Source organism: Taurulus bubalis (genome assembly GCF_910589615.1).
Source record: "Taurulus bubalis genome assembly, chromosome: 1".
In the NCBI taxonomy this organism is placed as follows: Eukaryota; Metazoa; Chordata; class Actinopteri; order Perciformes; family Cottidae; genus Taurulus; species Taurulus bubalis.
In genome coordinates this window covers 6,384,957-6,405,941 of record NC_136589.1, presented here as the reverse complement: position 1 = coordinate 6,405,941, position 20,985 = coordinate 6,384,957, and the positions used below count along the sequence as shown (strand labels likewise).

General features: G+C 43.6%; 4 protein-coding genes across 4 annotated transcripts in view; 2 read left to right on the top strand and 2 right to left on the bottom strand.

The window, feature by feature from the left end:
• Positions 1-2,252: 2,252 nt before the first annotated feature.
• On the bottom strand, positions 2,253-4,044 carry ccdc32 (coiled-coil domain containing 32). The gene is made up of 4 exons (XM_079232760.1): positions 3,945-4,044; positions 3,418-3,680; positions 3,037-3,190; positions 2,253-2,857 (listed from the first exon to the last, which is right to left on the bottom strand). Exons 2-4 carry the CDS (start codon positions 3,665-3,667, stop codon positions 2,668-2,670), a joined length of 594 nt encoding a protein of 197 aa, XP_079088886.1. The 5' UTR covers positions 3,668-3,680; positions 3,945-4,044; the 3' UTR covers positions 2,253-2,667.
• A 499-nt stretch (positions 4,045-4,543) lies between these two features.
• pcmtl (l-isoaspartyl protein carboxyl methyltransferase, like) lies at positions 4,544-8,239 on the top strand. The gene is made up of 8 exons (XM_079232320.1): positions 4,544-4,664; positions 5,285-5,389; positions 5,497-5,528; positions 5,613-5,717; positions 5,813-5,933; positions 6,014-6,099; positions 6,719-6,888; positions 7,621-8,239. Exons 1-8 carry the CDS (start codon positions 4,547-4,549, stop codon positions 7,655-7,657), a joined length of 774 nt encoding a protein of 257 aa, XP_079088446.1. The 5' UTR covers positions 4,544-4,546; the 3' UTR covers positions 7,658-8,239.
• Positions 8,240-8,802: 563 nt separating this feature from the next.
• Positions 8,803-11,264, top strand: rpusd2 (RNA pseudouridine synthase domain containing 2; the record flags this gene model as incomplete). Its single annotated transcript, XM_079221969.1, has 3 exons — positions 8,803-9,462; positions 9,733-10,029; positions 10,200-11,264. 3 exons carry the CDS (start codon positions 8,803-8,805, stop codon positions 11,016-11,018), a joined length of 1,776 nt encoding a protein of 591 aa, XP_079078095.1. The 3' UTR covers positions 11,019-11,264.
• Positions 11,265-12,516: 1,252 nt separating this feature from the next.
• Positions 12,517-20,985, bottom strand: part of disp2 (dispatched RND transporter family member 2) — a gene marked incomplete at both ends in the record, with an annotated part of 10,854 nt that continues 2,385 nt past the window's right edge. Inside the window, 9 exons of the mRNA XM_079221497.1 lie at positions 12,517-15,837; positions 16,179-16,337; positions 16,569-16,666; positions 17,372-17,478; positions 18,015-18,130; positions 18,738-18,861; positions 18,982-19,011; positions 19,441-19,718; positions 19,937-20,081. Of these exons, the coding sequence (XP_079077623.1) occupies positions 12,517-15,837; positions 16,179-16,337; positions 16,569-16,666; positions 17,372-17,478; positions 18,015-18,130; positions 18,738-18,861; positions 18,982-19,011; positions 19,441-19,718; positions 19,937-20,081 (4,378 nt within the window). The remainder of the gene's footprint in view (positions 15,838-16,178; positions 16,338-16,568; positions 16,667-17,371; positions 17,479-18,014; positions 18,131-18,737; positions 18,862-18,981; positions 19,012-19,440; positions 19,719-19,936; positions 20,082-20,985) is intronic.

Sequence of the window (20,985 nt, the reverse complement as noted above, 5' to 3'; positions counted from 1 at the left end):
CAACCAAAAAACGGAATGATTCATCAGGAATTTGCACAGGATAAACCAGGACTAAATCATTAGCATAGCACTGGGACTGGATGGGAGGGCTGATTGTGAAGAAAATAAACATGAACAATATTTAAGGATTCATCATTTCATCATGATACAATTATGAATCATTATACAAGTGTAACGTTTCCCCGTTCCCGACTTGGGTGTCCCGAGCACAATGACAGCAACAGACCAGGTTTGAGGGTTCTCAATGCTTTTATTTAAATTTATTTATATTTATTTAAATGTTGTATGTATATGACTTTTCTAATGCAGTTTACATTAAGTTCACATTTACTCTGTTTTGCAGCACAGTATTTGCTTTTTACTACTAATAAGGATGACTTATACGTGGGTGCAGCAATCATCCAGTACCTGTTTTGGAGGGATTCATCACCATGTTTATTATTTACATAGCACCTTTTTTTGTCATAACAGTTGCAACATCAAATCTGTCACGTCTCATTTTAGGCCTTTTATTCTTTGTAATGTTGCCTTGGATCTCTTCATACATTAAAACGGCGTCTGACACAATGGGCTACATCTCATATATTACACTTCAATGTTGGGGCGTGATGGACCCGCCTGGTCTACCTGTCTCCCTTGTCAAGGTGGTAGCTGTTTGTCGCCTTGCCAACCAGCATGGCTCGTCATCCATTCCTTTGCACATTGTTTTGTATGCACTGTCTGCAGCAAGCTCAGTCCATCTTTTTCAAATACACAAGTGCGTCCTCATATGCTGAGTGAGGGCAGTTCTTCAAGTTCCTGGTCTTTCTTTAAGTTCCACAATCCCAAATGTTCATGGTAAAAAGGTATTTGAAAGTCCTCGCTTCTAGGACCCTGAAGCGAGAAAGAAAGATTGTAGCCGACCCCTCTCACCCTGCACTCCAACTGTTCATTTAAGTTCCATCTAGCTGGAGGCTGCGGTCCATTAGGATCAAGACCTCATGCCACACAAAAAGTTTCTTCCCGTCAGCAGTCGGGCTCAGTAATAAAACTTGGGTCCCCCACTGACTGACCCTGTCAGCCCCAGGACAATACCGGTCACTTCCCTGCACATTCCTTCATACTTCATATATACACTTGTCACGTTCACATTACACTTACATTACACCTGTTTAAAGTACTGTCATCTGTTTGTCTGTGCACTTTATTTTAATTGTATATTCTATTGTAAATTGAATTGTTCCTATTTCTTGCACTGTGTGTATTGTCTAATGTCATGAACCACCCGCCATGACAAATTCCTTGTATGTGAAACATACTTGGCAATAAACGGTTCTGATTCTGATTCTGATTCTTGGGCTTGTGCAGAGGTTGCCACCACAGGCATGATATCCAGTTCCCAGATATACAGGCTTTATGGGGACATTGGCATGACATTGGAGTCATGAGGCAATCCAACTCCTTAACATATATTACAATGTATTTCTTTTTTTTGTTTTTATCCAGAGATTGCATTGAGGGTTAAACGGTTGCTGAAGCTCTTTTTGTCTGGGGAGACCACAGCTGGCTGTGTCCATGAAACCTTCCACAGAAACTACATTTTAATCAATGATGGGTGCCAATCATATTTAAATGTCCTGCCATTCACTGCTTTACATTGGCATCTGTTATCACAGTCTAGCCTATTATGACCAAGCGGCTGTTTTAGACCACAGAAGCTGCAAGGCACTGCTTTTACTCACTGAAATCATAACAAGCTTTCTATATAGTTATTCTATAAATAACTTTAAGTTGTCAATGTAATAGATACATACGTATATCTAACACTAAAAGTCTATTGATAAAGCAGACCTGCAATAAAGTAGGTTATAATCTTGTGTTTTTGTTGAAACTGTTTCAGAGAGTTGTTAATTCAACTTTGTGGACATATTGTAGGATGTATTGCAAATCTTGGTTTGCCCAATAGCACATTGGCATAAATGCCCTGAGCAAGTCTCCAGCTCAATTCCCAGCTGGATCCTCTCTCCACTGTCGAAATGAAAATGCATTTAAAACAAAAAGAAGCTTTTCTGCCATCTAAAGATATGCAGCGAGGGAAAGGCAGGCAACAGGAGAGAAACCTGCAAAACGTTCCACCATCTACTCTCAGAGAGTCAGAGAACGTTCTAATTTAGTACCTCAGCTATCTAGCTCAAAATAACCGTGTCCATGCTTCAGCTTATTTGCAGACAATTTAAAAGAATCAATTATACTTTGCTTTAATTGAAACGTGGGTAAAACTTTATTGGTAGAAACATTATGGCAAAAATAAAGATGTTACACAATAATTTCAGGAATATATCAGAGTATTCCCACTCTAGATGACACAATTGTATAATGTCTGCAAGGTGCCACAAGAGCCTAAATTACAACATGATACTTCATGTCCTCCTTCATTACCCTTTGTACATACTGTATATTCAAAGTAGAGAGCCATTTGTGTAACATATATAATGGAAATCAATACACAGACTAGATAATAAGCCTTAAAGGGATGAATAACGAGGCCTGAATAAGTACTTAACACTCAGCTTCTGGGGATACAGAGGACGAAGCTTTGTCAAAAACATTGCTATAACATAACACAGCTCAAACTGAGCGTCGGTGCCATTCATTGAGTTCTTCTTTCAGTGTTCGTATTTTAAACACTCATTTCTCCGGGCTGTGAGCGCCATCTTCCTCGGGGTCGGCACTCTCTCCCGTCGTTTCCTCTTCGATTTGCGTTTGGTTGGATTCAGCCTGTTCGTTATTCTGAGATGGTCTCAGGAGATACTCCAGCTCTTCTGCGCTGATGGCCACTTTCTCAGGAATCAACCACCTCTTGAAGTGTTCAAGAGCGCTAGGGAAGGGAAGTATATACACAAGGTATTAAGTTGAGAAGAGGTCTATTTTAAGCTCCCGAGTGATCCTTGCAACAATAGAAGTGCTCTTCTGGAAGGACAACTCTTTCCATAATGTTTGCGTCCTGGCATAAGTACGTGTGTGTGTATCATAATATGAAAGAATAATCCAACCTACCTATCATCCATGTCACCGCCTTGGAAGATCTCTGAGGTATGAGGATCATGCAGAAATCTATCCCAACATTCTTTCTTAGCCTGAGACAAGGAGCGCAACATGTCCCTGGACGTCACATCACTTGATTGGCCCTTTAATTTCTTCAGGCGGTTCTCTGCATTAAAATGTGGACAAAAAAAACAACTTTATTTTGAATCTAAAAATCAAAATGTTACAGCACATTTCTGACTTTTAGTCTGTCAGAAAATAGTTAAATAAAATGCCCATCAGGACTTCCATACAAATTGATTGAGATGATGGATGCCATAATGAGGACGGGGTGAGCTAAATGAGATGAGATGATGCATGCAGTCATGGAAGAGAAAGGAATGATGCCTGTACCTAAATTGGCTATGTAGATCTGAGAATCCTCCATGGGTTCCCATTGGGTGATAAAGGAACTAGTATGTGTCCCATTTGAGTGTCCATTGACCTGCAATCCGATTTGTGCGGCTGGCTGGAATGAGTCTCTGAACTCCGTGTTGACCTCCGGGGTTGGTTGAGCTCGCGACTCCGGCAGACTGGAGCAGATTTCAGTCCACAGCTCCCCGCTGGACCGGACGGCCTCCTCGTCCTCGAAGTCTTCAATCATTCTGGTCAACTGACTTGAGTTGGAACATAAGTCAATACGAGTTAGCATGAGCACCGTTTTGTTTATGGGTCTTTCAGCAGCATTGAAACCGGCATGTTCGTGAGACAAAAAGGTAAACTGCGCAGATTTCAGCATGCAAAGCACAATCAAAAGCTGAGCTTTAATGTACCAACATGCTTAGCGTAGCTACATTGGTGTCCTATTTTATTGAGTATTGTTGTATTTCACGTGTTTTTTAAACGGTTCTTGGTCTTAATGATTTACAAACACATCTTACCTGTGTGAAAATCTTAGTAGAATAATCGCTATTTCTTCTATGAGTATAATTTTAAAGATTAAATATTTGCCTCGCTAGCTAACTGTGCCCATGATCCAGTGTTAAATAGGGGACGTCTACTTCCTTATTTAGTAGCAAATGATTGGACATTGTAACCGCCCATCAAACTGTTCTAAAAAATGATTGGATATCTGATTCTTCATGGTGGGAAACCGCATCTGATTGGCCAGGCGCTGAAGAAGAGTCCGGAAGTTGGTCCCAACTGGAAGGAGCCGATTCGGTGACGAACTATCGAGGTAAACAAGTACTGCTGATCTCTGTTGATTATTTGAATAATTGACAAACTGACAAACTGTTCAGTGATATGATGGGTTTATAATGTAATGTGAATTTGTTTGTATCGCGGTAAAATATGGAGCAGGGTCAGCTCGGCGGCTAACTGTCAAGTTGTGAATACATTGTTCTGTCAATTTCAGTTCTGCTAGGAATGATTGACAACCTGATTATTACTGCCTATTAAATGTGTGTTACAGTTATTTGTGTCTCATGTGGGTTTGCAAAGGTTGATCATCATGTCACTGCAGGAAGACCCAGTGTAGGAGATGCACGCCGCGTTGCGCCTGGTGGTAGTGGCAGTCCCGATGGGTGTGCTGCTGTCCCGGACCATGGCGTGGATGTCCAGCGGCAGAACGCATGCAGAGCTCATCAGCAGGCTGAGAGGTAATGCACTTCACATCGCACGGTCTTTGACTTAACATAATAACGTAATATGGAGGACAATTTAAAAATTAAGAAAAGAATAAGACACTTATTATATTATATTACTCACAGTCATCAAGACACATTGAAGTGAAAATAAAAAAGGGCTTCTGGATATTGAACTTACAAATGGATACTCTTGTGGCAATTTGAATTTGGAAAGTTACATTTTTACTGTTAAAATTGAATATTACATAAGCTTAAATGCAACATTTTAAAATTGAAACGCAAAGCTTCAATTTGAATGTGTGATGGAAAAGTGTAAATGTAATGTTATACTTTGTTCTTCCATTATTCAACTGTAATGCAGCATTTAAGACAAAGAAAATACATGTATACCTTATCATGATGTTACGATGACCAAAATCCTACACAATTATCAAAACTTACATATTGATATACCTCTTAGCTATAAAAATGTATATAGCTTTTTCTTTTAATCTAAAAAGCTTGTGTTCATTAGTTTTCCATTCACATTAAAGGGTAAAGGGAAACACACAGGGTTCAACCTGCACACATTTTCCAGTTCAGCTCAGTCTAATTGACATTCATAATTGATAATGTACTCTTTTCTCCTCCAGATCACGGGGTCATCCGCAGCGACCGAGTGTTTGATGCCATGCTGGCTACAGATAGAGGGCTCTACGCAATAGACTATCCGTATGCAGACTCCCCTCAATCCATAGGTATTCATTATTGGCACATGCACACACTTGCCTATTAATATGGGAACATTGTGTTTCATGAGCACAGATGTGTCCTATGACTGTGTTATGGCATTTTCTTATCACAGGCTACAGAGCGACCATCAGTGCACCACACATGGTGAGTAACTCACACTGAACTGCTATAATTAATTGATGTACATAGACATGATGGGCTGAATGTTTTCTTATGGTGGTTTGACAGCATGCTCATGCGTTGGAGCTGTTAAGTGACAAACTAACTGAAGGGGCATCGGCACTGGATGTGGGTTCAGGAAGCGGATATCTCACAGCCTGCTTTGCAAGAATGGTAAGTGCTGTATAAACTTTGCATGTTTTCTATCAGTTGGTATAAAATGCACTATATGAGTGAGTGTAATGGCTGCATTTTTCTTTTGTTTGTAGACAGGACCTAGTGGTAGTGTGATTGGTATTGAACACATTGATGAACTGGTTCAAATGTCAATAAAAAATGTGCGAGCTGACGACCCAGAACTGCTCACCTCTGGCCGCATCAAACTTACAGGTAAGTCATGCATTTGTTTTTATTTTGATGGTGAACAGCCACAAAAGACTATAAAACTTTATACCGACATCTTTCCACAGTGGGAGATGGAAGGCTCGGCCACCAAGAAGGAGCGCCGTATGATGCCATTCATGTTGGTGCAGCTGCAGCTACTGTTCCTAAGGCTGTAAGGACACGTATGGCTTTCACTTCTATGAAAATAGAATAAGAGAAACAGCATGTAGCACAGAGAGTTGAGGTTAAAACACATTGCAGTGCATCTTTTATTTAACCAGAATAATAAGATTTTTAAATCCCATTTCCAAGAGGGTCCTGGCCAAAATGGCAGCATAAAGGTTTCGCACCACATAAAAATACAAAGAACCAACTTAGAATTTGAAATATACTCGACAACAAACTTAAAACAGACCAGCAAATTGCATCAACCAACGAGTTGTCATTCAGTATCAGGACAAGTGCATTCAGTGTTCCAATAATACTTAATCCTGTATTAAAAACTTGCGTGTTTATCAAATGATCCAGTTTAAAATGTCTCTGTAGCTCACACAAAGATGAGTTCGAAAACTTTTAAAAGTTCTTGAGCCAAAAGCGGTGTGGGTCTCAAGAGCGATGAACCTCATTTGTCTGCATGATCGAACATCGACTGTGAATCTTAAACAGTCAGCGGCCTCTATAACATATATTTCTTTTCTTAAAGTGTTTTCTCATGGGAACTCTAATATGCAGAGGACAGCCTGAACTATTTCTTGAACATGTTTCTGTTTTCTACCATCTGTTTGTCAAAGCTCCTGGAGCAGCTGAAGCCTGGTGGGCGGTTGGTTCTCCCAGTGGGCCCCGACGGTGGCAGTCAGGTGTTGGAACAGTACGATCGCCAGAGGGATGGCACCTTTCTCAAGAAAGCGTTGATGGGAGTGGTTTACGTCCCCCTGACTGACAAGAGGCGTCAGTGGCCTGGGTATTGCACAAAAACATTCTTATAGTCTGTTTTATAGTTTAGTCGAAAAAAAACTAAAATACAGAAGAAAAAAATACAGTTTTCTGTTTGAAACCAAAAACAGAAAAACACAGCCATTTTTCCTTTTTGGTCCAAAAACGAAAATTAGAGCGAACCAACAGAGTTGTTGCTGTTAGCATTCATGTATTTCCCACTATATTGTGCTGTTTCTTGAGCGAACGCAGAGTATTTATGAGGAGATGCAGAGTAAAGGTGTTTACCCTTTCTCCCAGTAGATGGCAGTATAAGTGTATTTAAACCATACATTTAGTTATATTTACCTGTGTCTTTGATAATTATCTAGGTTATTGGTGTGTTGATCATGAAGAACTAAATATGTGAGCAAACACATGTCGAACCTGCGCAGGAAGCAACAGCATAGGAAGGAAAAAAAATGGACGTTGAGCTGGTTTCGCGGATATTTAAGAAGGCAAAAGTGTCAACCGTTGTTATATCCAAGGCCATCGTTAAGCGTCTAATTGAAAGAACATGGGTCCGAAGTCGAGGGTGTCGATTTTTTTTCATGCCAAGCCAAGCCCTTCAGGCGTGTCGTGTAGGTGAAGCTATAGGTTTGTTTTATGCATCATGAGTCACATCCACCTCCATCCTGTGGCTTGTTCCTGATCATTTTAATGCTATCCTTCCCTCTCTCCACAGAGGTGAGCTTTGACTGCAGTGTGGTTGCCCCTACAGGAGGTGGCGTTGGTGCTGCATCTCCGGGGCCCCGTAGCGCTTCTCATGGTTTCACTGAGCTCCGGTCTTAACAGCCACCTACCCCTCTGGGTTGTCACCCAGCAACGTACAAGGAGGATCCTTCTCTGTTTGCCCAACCAGATCGTCTTCCGAGTGATAAAACAGTGAGCGGCTGAATGAGCGACCACCGCTGGACTGATGACCTTACTCTCTGAATCCTCTGAGTCAGTTCGAGAGTCAGAACGACAAAGCAAGGTTGCCTGAGATCGAAGAGATTCACAGTAGTGTATATATGGGGAAGTCAATTAAGTTCAGCCTTGAGAAAAGTGCAATATCAGCTTAAGAAGCTACAGCATGTGTTCTTCTGGCTTGTGGGAAATTCAGATGAGTGGTACATTTGTGACTTTAAGTTAAATGAAAATTCAGCAAATGAACAATGTAATGTGGTAAGAACTTGTTCTTACTGGCTTCATACTGTATGTTTAGGTTATGTCCTGTTTGACATTGTCACTGTAGAGCAGAGGGGGCATTGTGCCAAAAGTGATTTGAAGCACGTCATTTTTTACTACTCAACTATTGAATTATGTGTACGATTTATTAATAAAACCCAATAAATGGATACATTATTGTTTTCATTTTTCTCCAGCAAATTATTCTATCGGGGTCAGGGTGAGCTACAGAAATGACACGGACACGTTTATTATTTCGAAGGAGATTAGGACACAAGATTTTTTCCAAGGTTCCTATAGTTAATAAAATATAATGTTGTCTGACACCAATTTTTTCTCAGTCATCTTTTCACCATAGTTATACAGATTACCAGTTTAGTGTTGATGATTAGTATGTGCCTCCAGTGTTTTATATGTGCTTATACTGTAGGTACACTTTTATTTTTGCTTTGATGGGAATTAGTTTTGTCTATACTACTGTCTGTCTATCGACGAAATCTTAGTTGCATTGGAAATTTTGTAATTTCAGGCTGCCATAAAAAAATCTGGCCAGGGACAGCAGATGGAAATTATTCTCTCTGGCTCAGTTAATTTGTTCTTAAGGAAGAAAGAATAAAAGAAGAAACCGCAAAGACATGTTGAACTCGGTTGAACTACACGTTGGACTGATTGGACTACATGTTTACGTCATCACTGTGCGCATTTAGCAAGAAGGTCCTCTGGATAGAAAGCGATGCACGTGAGTGTGTCTGTCAGAGGTTTGAGGAGACGTACTTTGCTGTGTCTCTTCTCTTCGGCTCAAACGGGCGTTAATAGGCGTGTAATATATCAAATACAGCGTCACTTTACTTCGTTTTATCGCGCGGATTGTCCTCTGAATCGCCATTTTTATTATCCACAGTGTACACGGAGCAGCTCGACGATGGAGCAGGCAGTATGCGACAATTCAACACCGGCGGAGGTAAACCTCCCGGTGTCTGCCGAGAAAACCACAACGAAAGAGGAGGCAGAAAGTGGCAAAAGAAAGAGCGACGAAGCGGGCGAAGCCGAGACGAAAGGCCAAAGCAAGAGGCGGAGAGGAGCGGGAGGGAAGAAGCTCCGCAAGGGCGAGAGATACATCCCCCCTCCGCAGAAGCGCAACCCGGGTGTCAGCTTCTGCAAGGAGCATTTCGACGAGACCTCCTACTACTTTGAAGGTGGCCTCCGCAAAGTGTATCCATACTACTTTGACTTCAAAACGTACTGCAAAGGTCGGTGGATTGGGAAGAGCCTCCTGGAGGTGTTCAAGAGCGAGTTCAGAGCCGAGTCCATCGAGTATTACCAGCAGGCGGCCAAAGAGGGTCGCATCCGGCTGAACGAGACACCTGTGGAAGACCTGTCTATGGTGCTCAGGGTCAGTGTCACCAAGTATGATTGTGTGTCTGAGGCGTTATCTTATGGGTATATTATATAACTTAAATGTAAATCAGTTCAGGTTTGATCTAAGAAAACTAGTTACTATTGTGAGGCTTCTCAATGTGACCTCACTTTTAAATGTGTGTCTAGCTTTTCTTGTGGCAGAAGTTTAAGAACTATTCCCCCTGAAATATGCAACTAAACCAAAACCTTATGCTGCATCGCAAACATGTTCATATTTAACGACCTCCATTGTCACCATCCACAGAATAATGACCTTATGAAGAACACCGTGCATCGCCATGAGCCCCCTGTCGTCGGCAGACCCCTGGAGGTTCTGGTGGATGACGGTGAAGTGCTTGTGGTCAACAAGCCTGCCTCCATCCCGGTCCACCCCTGCGGCCGTTTCCGCCACAACACAGTGATTTTCATCTTGGGAAAAGAGCGAGGCATCTCTGAGCTCCACACAGTCCACAGACTGGACAGGCTCACCTCGGGAGTGCTGCTGTTTGCCAGGACACTGGAGGCGTCAAAGAAACTGGACCAGTTGGTGAGAGACAGACAGGTACGTTCATGATGCGGTGGATCCACAGTACAACCTCTGACATGTGCACATACGTGTGCCAGTGGTAGTATTCTTCAGCTTTTGTCTTCTTCTTTTTTTCCGTGATGCATCAAAGTTGCTTTTGCCGTTACGGTCTCAAAAATATCCTTTACATTTGTACTTTCTAACAGCTTGAAAAGGAGTATGTTTGCAGAGTAGAGGGTGAGTTTCCAGAAGGGGAACTGGTCTCCGAGGAGCCCATCCTGGTCGTTTCCTTTAAAATCGGCCTCTGTCGTGTCGATCCAAAGGGAAAGGATTGCAGAACCGTCTTCCAGAGGCTTAGCTTTAATGGAAAAACCAGCGTGGTCCGCTGTTCACCACTGACTGGCCGCACACACCAGATCAGGGTCCACCTCCAGTACCTGGGCTTCCCCATCCTCAATGATCCCATCTATGGGTCCTCGGCCTGGGGTCCACACAGGGGGAGGGGGGGGCAGGTGGGAAAGAGTAACGAGGAGCTGCTGCAGGCCCTGGTGGAGGAACATCGCTCGCAGGATAGCCTCCACCTGCTGGATATTCCGGATGATGGGATCGAGCAAGAGGCGGAAAAAAACAAAACATCTGAGAAAGTACATCCATTGGATGTCCCTTCTGAAGCCAACACAAGTGAAGAGAGTCATCAGATTGACACACAGGTGCCGACATGTGGCAGTGAGACAGCGGATAAGGTGAGTCAGGACTGCACGGACCCAGACAGTAACGATACCTCCTCAGTCAAAACTCAACCCAACAAATCAAATGGAAATCAAACGGAGGCAACAACTCACAAAGGTCCTCCAGAGACTAGAGACCACCTGTGCAGTGAATGTAAACTGGTTCGACCAGATCCGACAGAGAGAGAACTCATCATGTATCTGCACGCGTTGCGCTACAAAGGACCTGATTTTGAATATTCCACACGTTTACCCGATTGGGCCCATGAGGACTGGGTCGAGGCTGATTGGAGCTGACCTGATGCTCATCCCTTTGCTGTTTAGGTTACTGCCGCCATGCATTTTTGTTTTTTTTCCAGACATTTAAATCCCATGAGAGGTTTTGCTTTGAGTCAATTTAGATTTTCTTGTCGTAGCATATGCTGAATGTAGAAATGTTTTCCATTGGCTGCAAGCAGTTTATGCCGTGAATAGAAATTTTACTTTGTTTTAATATCAAGAAAATAGCTTTAATTTAAATGTAATCCTTTAAGCCTGTAATCTCCCCAGTACTCGAGCCATGATTTTAAATGAATAAAAAGACAGTCTGCCGGAAAATAAATGATTCATTTTATTTGAGCTTTGTGAAAAATCAACAACATTGACACCTGTAAATGATAGTGGCGGTGACCTTTTTAAAGGTGGAGTCAGCAATTCTGGAGAAAGATTGTTATTTGAAATGAACACCCAAACATAATTGTACAAAGAATGCCCAGTGTGATTATATAGTCAAGATGCCAAAAGAAAACACTTCTTACAAAGGGACAGCTTGAAAATAATGCTACTCATTGGCACATCAGACAAAAAGTCTCTTCTTGGCTCTGGTGCACCCCTTACCTCTTTTTATATACTTAAGGACCATATAGGCACATCTATTTTTTTTTGCTTTTTTAGAGGTTTTGGAGGTTCCCCTAACGCTGCTGCAGCAAGTTCTATGTACACATTTCTAGCAGTTATGTGATGCACAACTACTGCTTTGGAAGTAGAGATTAAAGCGTCCTCTTCTTCAAAGGCGAAGACACTGACCTCCATTCACCTTACTTTACCAACAGTGTATAAACCCACATATAGAGTTATATCTGCTTTAAAAACCCTTTTTTGCCTTTTTATACAGTAAGTAAACATTGAATGTATTTGGCACCGACACTTGAACAAACAGCCTGACTCTTAACTTGACAGTGAAACACTAAATGCAAACAAGCCAGGACACTTATGGCACATTACTAACGGTAGCTTTCTGGCTTTCTACGCAATGGTCACGAAGGACATACTGTACACATTATCGCCACAAGTGCAAAACCAACCAGTTTGCTACTCAATGCAGCTCTTTCTCTGTTTGTAGCCATGTATGTGGCTCATTGATGTCATTTCCAGCATGGAGACACTGTATGTTGTTATAACCCAGTCTGTGCAGATGTTACAAAAGTTCCAGGCACAAAGTAAAGTAAACTCTGCAGGTGCAGTACTTGATTTTTTTTTTTTTTCCCTAAGAAAGCTTAATCTTCCATTGTCTTCTTTCTGAAAATGCAGTTGTATTTTTTTACAAGTCATGCTTTGATTAGACCTTTCGCTGAGGAGACACTCACGATCTGACCCTGTAAACAACCCTGGCAGCAACATTAGACAAACATGCTGTCACATGTTACATTTGGTTGGCTTATTTTTCCGTTACGTATTACTGAAAAGTAAAAGTGTATGCTCCTTTTGTAGTGTCTACATGTCAGTATATTGTTTGCCAAGATTCCTCCATCTTTGCTCAACATGTGTCCTCCCGTTGTCCATCTCTCTTTATCCAAACGTCTGGCAGGTCTGGCTTACTGTTGGGTATGATCACAACTTCTTCACTCTGACTGGTGCGGCCCTTGTTACCAGTCTCATAAACTGTTTCTTTCAGTGAGAGACGAAGCGTGTCTCTCTTCCCATTTAAATGCCCTGGTTGTAACTGAACTTCTTCTTCGCCTTCATTTGGTTGCGTACTGGAAGGCCCTGGTTCAATGTCACTCAGGCATGTTTCATTAGAGTCCTCCAGACCCTCGCAGGAGCTCCGAGACAGCAAGGAGAGGTGCCTTTTATTCGAGTGGTGATGGGGATAGAAGTTCTCCTCTCCGGTGTGGTTGTCTTTGCAGTGAGATGGCTGGTCAATGGTCTCCAGTGTGTGGCTGACGATGGTGTCCTCCATGCTGGAGGATGAGGAGAAGGATGTATTGTTCCAGTGCTTTACCCCACCAGACTGACCTCTGCACGTTTTACACAGCAGTTTGTCCTTCCCTACATCTTCAGGCCACAGGGTGTTTTCTCTGTACGGCGATGAAGTCTGAAGGGCTGGAGGCGGTTGGCAGGTCTTGTGTTGACGACTGCTCATCTCCTCACTGTCCCCACCTATGCTATTCCTGCCAATGTCCCTCCCACAGTAATCGATCTCATCAGACAGCACAGACGGTCGGTTGGACAGCTTACTGGTGCATGTGCTGTTTTCAAAGCTGTCGCTCAGTCGATTGGCCAATGGCTGCAGCTCATACTGCTCCGGCCCTCGGCTCCCGCCTCCCCCTGCTCCAGTCTGCTTCTGTCTCTGCTGACGTTGGTGGTCGGGGTAGAGATAGCCACCTGCTTCTTTGTCGTAACTCCTCCTCACTCTAGATCTGCCGAAGGACCCGTTCGATGACGAGGAACTGGGCTCTGCCGCCGAGCAAGAAGACAGAGCGCCATCATTGTGATCTGAGAAACACGGCAGCGAGATCTTTCCACAGTTTTTCTGGGGTCCACAAAAGCAGCACAGGGACTGGAAAAAGAAGGTTGCGAACCCACATGCTACACATTTCACCAAAAAGAGGAAAATCCCCAGTTTTCTGAACAGCAAGACCGTTGAAGGCAACATGATGATCCCTATGGAAAAAAATGCACCAGAAACTATTGCTACGGGACATCCCATTATTTTAGTGGCGTGTGCTACTTTGCCAATTTTGTCTGAATGAGGAGCCAAGCTGTAGGAAATGCAATAGTTGGCAACAAAGTCAACAGACAGCCCTGCTGCTGCTGATATAAACAGTGCCTCGATGCCGCTTAGCTGCCATTCAAGAAGAACAAGGAGGCCGATAGTGACAAAAACACTCCCACCAACAGCTACAGTCCCACATATGCTCAGTAGAATATTCCAGGTGGTTAAGAGAAGCAAAGCAAACGTGAGAGCTACTGAGAAGCCTGCTACTACGAGAGTCTCTGAGCTTAAAGCTAGTTGTAGATCAAAAAGAGACAGGTGACTGATGAACCAGCCATTCTCCAGCCCTTGTGGCGCGCCGGACATTTCTCTGTTAAACCATGTCAGGATTTCTCTGTAGAAAAGACTAGTTCGGCTGAAGTTGAAGCTGTAGAGGTATGTGGTTTTGAATGCCAACACGAGGGCAGCGACCCTGCCATCTGGCTGGAAGTACAGGCCTCCGCTGTGGGCCAGATGGCCCTCAGCATACCTCTCCACCAGCATCATACTGAGGCAGTTCTCAAAAACGCTGGGAGGGTAGGGGAAAGGGATGTCATTACAGCAAAAATGGAGGGAGTCATCGCTCTCTGAGCACCGTCTGACAGACACCCACTGTGTTAGCTGCTCCACAAGACAGATATTGTCTGTCATAGGGTCTTTATCCTCAGGTGACGGAGGGGAATAAAAGCTTTGGTTCTGAACCCGTGCACATAAATCCCTCAACCAAATCTGAGCGTCCGGCTGGCTCATGTTAAAGTCTGGGTCATAAACCAAAGAGCCATTGCTCTTGGGGTTAAAGTGATCCCCGTTATCAGTTGGTTTGAGACCCCAAACAAGCTTTAACTCAACGGGTTTATCCTCTCCATTCCTCTGTCTCTCGAACATAAACATGTGACGATACTCTGCGTCGTATCTTTCAAACGGGTGGTTGGAGCGGAAAAGCTGAGCAACCCTGCTGTCTAAGGTGGGCAGCTTCATGCCTGGGTCAATGCAGGACATGTACGTGCCCCCGGCAGCCAGCACCGCAAACCAGCACACCCAGATGTACCTAAACTTCACCACTCCACAAGGTAGGATTTTCAGAAATAACAAATTTGAAGTGTCACTGAGACCTTTTTTTAATTCTCTCAGCTTCTGCCCGAGAGTGAAGAGGCATCTCTTGCGCAAGCTCGTATCCCAGAAGCCACCGGCACTTTTGGAGCAGCATGGTTTCCATCCCTGCACTGCTACAGATGCAGAGGACGCTTCTATGTAACGCTCACGCAGAATGAAAGAGCACGGCAGCCAAACTAATGCCACGATTGAGCTGATAAATGAAGCAGTTCCTAGATAAACAGAGAAACATCGGATTACTGTGATGCTGCTGAGATAACCAGAGAAAAACGCCGCGCTGGAGGTCAACCCCGACGCTAAAATCAAATGGCCGACTTCCTGCAAAGCTCTGTTTACTCTCTTCTCAAGGGAGGCCGACGGATTCTGGGATCGCTGCAGATTCCAGAAATCAGCGAAGATGAAAACCTGATTGGAGCAGCTTCCCAAGAGAATAAGGGCTGCTGAGAGGTTGACCAGCGGGAAGAATGTCAGGCGAAATGCTACTTTATAGAAGAAATAGGCGGTCAGGAGGGAGCCTGTGATTGCTATCACAGATAATGCCACTATGAAGAGAGAGTGGAGATAAAGAGCCATCGTGCAAAGAAGACAGGCAACTGCTAGCACAGGGTAGATTGAATCTCTTGCTAGGTAATACTTGAAAAGCTTCTGCTTGATGCCAAAGTCCATGCCAGTGATAGTGGTGTTGTTGTACCTCAGTTCCCTGCCCTCAATATTGTTCATGTATATCTCCATCATGTGTTCTCCTTTGTCGACGGGTAAGAACAGAAGGCTGAATTTCAGCGTAGGGATCTGGTATTCAACGGTCTGCGGGCTGAGGAAGTCTTTATCGACCAGGAAGTGCAGGATTTGGAACACCACACGAGATTGTTTACAGCGGGACGGGACAGAGGAACAGCCGCCATGGTCGGGTCTCTCGACACAGGCTTCCACTAGATGCCCCTCGTGATAGTAGGGACCACATTTCCGGAGAAGGTTCAAAGAATCAGACACCTAAGGGAGAAAATGGAGGGAAAAAAACATCAGACCCGAATAATTCAGCGTTAAATTGCCGTATCCACTTTCCCTTCACCTGAAGCATTAACTTTAAGGAAAATGTCAATATTTTGTGAAATGTGCACATTTGTTTTCTGCAGGAAAATATGATGAGGAGATCATTCCTACTCCTCATCTTCTGATCTAACTCTTAAGTACAAAAAAAAGCAAGTGTTCTCTCGCACTGGATAGTTAACTTCACAAGATGAGCAGTGAACTATCTACAAAAAAACCTAATTACAACTCATGTCGTAGCTTGTTGTTTGGTAAATTCTTAAAAAAGAAGAAATCTACAAAACCTGGTGTGAGGTGAGACTGAGGCAGCAGGAGGCGTTGGCGAGGAGAGCCAGGTAATTCCCCAGAGACCAGCTTGGACAACAGCCGCTCCTGGACGCTCCCTCGGCCTCCCCCCTCACGTGCTGCTGGCACAAGTCCTGGAACTGAGCCTGGGAGCGAATCTGTATCGGACGAGTGAAAGATCTTTTGAACACATGCCCAGTTTTGAAACAAACTCACGAAAAAGACAATGCACATGAAGTAGTTGTTTTTCCTTAGTATTTAACGGCGGGTTGAGACATTAAAGAGAGACGAGACACGGACAGAGATTGACAGACGCTGATGAATAAAGAGATGACGAATGAAGCAAAAGGCAGAAGAGCAAAGGTGAGACTGAGTAGATCAGAGCGAACCCTGGATTGCTCCATCTCACACATGGCGTGGATGGCCTTCAGACTCCAGAGACTGGCTGAATTTTCTGATCGAAACACCAGCTGAGCCAAATGTTCGCCTGCGTGGAGAGAGACAGCTGGTTTCAACATGAATCATCGCTTTGTTGGAATAGTGAGAAAGGTTAAACCACTGTCAAACCAGACTAGAAACACATTTATTGTGTGTTCTATCCTCCCGTCTGTTTTGAGTCAAAATTTGGCTTCAGAAAGTGAAAACCTCAAGGCTGGGAACTGCTAATAAATCCATTTAGGGAGTTTTCTGTGTATTTATACGGCAAACCAATGACCTGTTTTTGATCTGCCAGCACACTATTTCAAAATAGAGCTTAGAAAAAGAAATCTGGGAACCTGCTAAATGAAATGCATTCTTGCAATCTCACAACTTTTTTGTTAATTTGCATTTAACCAATAATCTGTAACTGTTGTTTTTATGATGCACTGTTTTCATTAGTTTGCTGGGAGTGCTGATTATTCCCGAACAAGCTAAAAAGCTTTGGCTTCAACTCCACAGGATTCACATATGCAAGTTGCTCAACTGTTGAATAAGCACTCATCAGATTTCCATCGTTTTAATCATTTCCATTTCATTGTCTTGCTCTGCTGAGGATGCTGGAGCCAGCAGTGTTACATATCCCTCATAACTTGGTGACTTTGTCAAATGTGAAAAAAATCTACAGTTAGGATTATGTCCGTGTGGTAAATGAATTTATCATCAGTGAATAAAAAATGTCCTGACAGGGACCAGCTGATCAGGACTGACCCACCTGGAGCATCACAGAGGAACGTGTCTGGAGACGAGTCCCTGGCCAGCATCCTCTTGATGCGAAGCCTGGAGGCATCTTGGCTGCCACCGCTGACGGCACCCCCAAAACTAGCACAGACAGAAGCCCACACACACACACACACACACACATATGCCCGTTTCAGCCTGATTTATAAAAAAAACAACATTTTGTTCCAAATAGGTGGAAAATGTGTCAGTCTCACAACAATGTGTTTTTTTGGGCCACTTGGGGGCTATCCAATAAGCTGTAAACCCAACTCTGACACATTGTCACATCCAGCAGACATGGAGCAACATTTATTTAAAGCTGTGCTTCTGGCTGCCTGGAAAATATAAGTCCAAATGTATTTATTATTATTTTTGGTCTCCGTCGCTAACTTTTTGTCGTTGCAAACACTGGTGAGAGGGAATCAAAACAAAGTCGTAGGACGGAAAACCATAACAAGGAGCTAAAAGACGCGAGGGGAACTGCAGCAACAGTTATATAAGAAGCAAAAACTCAGGTTTGCAGCTTTAGAGCCCTGACCAGCGACCAAACCTAGACACACAGCATGGCAACTCATAATTGTAAAGCATGTCCTTCTGTGTAGAAAGCCTGCACTCTGCTGAATCTCTCTGCTGACCTTCTACTGAGCTGCTGCGGCAAAGGAGACAGTTTTCTCCCCGGGCCAGTGTTCTCCTGCAGCTCGGACAAGCTGGACTGGCGAACTCCAATGTATGTTCCCCGTGGCTCAAAGCCCTGAGAAAAGAGCACACACACACACACACACACACACACATCAACATGAAAGACACAGTGTGGACGCTGGGGTTCATCAATGCACTGCAGCAGCTTTCTGAATACATCAGCATCACAAGCACCCTGTAATGTTGTCTGAATGAGCTTGTTTGGTAAATGAGTGTTTCATGTTGTCTGAAAAGAGAGCCCCACACTTACAATATAAAGCCATCATATCTCAATCGTATGTAAATCTTTTTAGATTCACTGTAAATCTGCATTGTTTTGATTGTTATCATAATGATGTTTTAATCTGTGTTTATCCTGAAAGCTTGCATCTCAAAGGGGAGAAGATGTATTTAATTAATGCGACAGCGAGCATGATCTCATTCAGTGCAGTTCATTGGATCTGAGATAATACTGAAGTAAATGGATATGGCTGAGGTCATGCGTCATTGGAGAAACAGTCATTAAGATTAAGACTCAGCCTAAGGTGGTGAAGGAGGTTTGTGTTGGAGACTTGACAGAAGGGTGACAGTAGCTATACATGTGCTGCACCAAGGGGGACTGCAGGATTACATTTTAGACACTGTGTGTGTGTGTGTGTGTGTGTGTGTGTGAGACTCGCCAACAGCGGGTCAGAGAAGTCTGGCAGTGGACCAATGAAGAGTCCAGCTAGTGAGCATCCCAGCAGCAGCACGGCACAACCCACCAACACGGCTAACGGGTAGTCCACTAACACCTGGGAATAACTGCCAAATACACAACCACAGAAGACCAAAACATGGCACTGGGTAAAGAATAATTATAATAACAGAATAGAAGAGACTTTAAGAGAGGCCGTTAAAGTGGAAATTGGTTTGAGTACTTACTTTCTCAGGATGCAGTAGAGTCCTCTGTCCCTGTTAACAGTTGAGAGCTTTGTTTATAATAATTTGAAAAAGATGCCACACAAAATGCTTGTTAAATATGTATCTACAGCCAGCTGTCTGTTAGCTTAGCATAAATGATGGGAACAGGGGGAAACAACTAGCCTAGCCCTGACATTTTATGGTTAAAGTTTTAAGTGCCAAAGAAACGTCCGACACAGCCCCCCGTATAACAGTAGTGTTTACACTAATTCTGTACCGATTAAACATATAAGATGTCACATGTTGATTAGGGAACTTTAGTGGTGAGTTTGAGTGTAGTTTGTACCTTTTGGACAGAGCAAGACTTGCTGTTTCAAGGCTTTATGCTAAGCTACAGGCTTCTGGGTGGCATCAATCATCTCATCTAGCTCCCTGCCAGAACCCAAACAGGCGTATTTCCCACTAGTCATTTGAACACACCTTACTGTCACCACACGGCGCTGCGTCGGCTTCTGTGTCCGGCTCTCGTTTGGCCCACGCAGCCAATGACATCTCACCGTGCTGTGGCGAGACGTCTGATGGGCAGAACTACGACTGTGTTCCACTTTCACCACGACGCCTCCTTCAGCGTGAGGACCTGTTGTGTTTGAATGACTGTCGTGGCGGGCGTTTGGCTTGATTGGACCATAATGGCTGCAGTGGGGACATTTTCGGGGATGTGGCGATATGTAGGCATCAGCTTGAGGACACTGGGGGACCTAATGAAGAAAAGAAAATAGAAAAGGCATATGCCGAATATAAATCACAGAAATTGTGTATATTTGTCTCCACTCATAGAGGATTCTGGTATCATTCATGTCTTTTGAGTGAAACAATGACTTTTATTGTCACTACCTCCCAAATCTATTTCTAACCTCTCTGTTTTAATGAGTCCCCACATTTCTATCCTAAACAGCACAGTACAGTCAGTGCATACTTGGTGATAAATCTGGCAGGAGGAAGAGGGTCTGTTGAGGCTGCTGCAGCTGTCACATAGCTCCCCTTCAGACTGGGTGACTGTCAACTGGGCCTCAGCTGAACACTCGCCGTCAGGAGGGCACAGAGACACTGCCGGGATCTCGCTGAGGACAGGAGAAGACAGACAGGAGGAGAGAAAGATGGGTGAAAGGGCATGAAAAGGAGATGAAGGGGGACGTATGGCTGCAGGAGAGGATACATGATTGACAGGTAAGCAAGCCAGAAAGGAGCAACACAAACTGAAGATGCAAAAGTTCAGTCAGTGAAACTGTGCAGAAGGCAATGTTTGTAAAACTTAACAATCTATCTCATTGATTGGCATCTCAGGTTCTTGAATGCATCCTTGGCTTCGTCTCCTATTCAACGGAGAGTGGAGTTAGCCAGCAGAGCTAATGAGGTAAGTAACAGATTTCTGGGTTAGGCACTTGGCTGCTGGAAGTAAGGAGGCTATGAGTGAGAATATAATAGTGACTATTTTCACATCATGTCACAGACCCTGTAATGAGATAGGCAGCTGTCCAGGATAAATAACATAAGAGAGTAAGGACTAATGGGTAATGGCAGCAAACGGAGACCCTTGGAATAAATTACATTTTAAATTTGCCTTAAAAATATCTTCCTTTCTCATTCTTACTACACTATAGTTGGCAGGAAAATGGAACTGCTGCAAAAATATCTAATTTCAGCCACACTAGCAGCGAGCTCTAGAGATTGTCCTATTGATAGGCCTACTGCTTTGGTCCATATTGAAATATAATAGATTGATAACAATGTGCAGACGTTCATGTTTCCCTGTGCATGAATCCTTTGGTGATCCCCTGATATTTCCAAAAGTGCCACCATGAGGTTTGGATTCGTGGTTTAGAGTGAAATTGATTGGATGGATGAAATTTGTTAGACATGTATGTTCCCCTCCGGATGAGCTGTAATAACTCAGCTGCTCCCCTGACCTTTTAAAAAAAAAAAAAAAAAAGATACTAAAGATGTCGCCGGTGGCCATTAAAGACA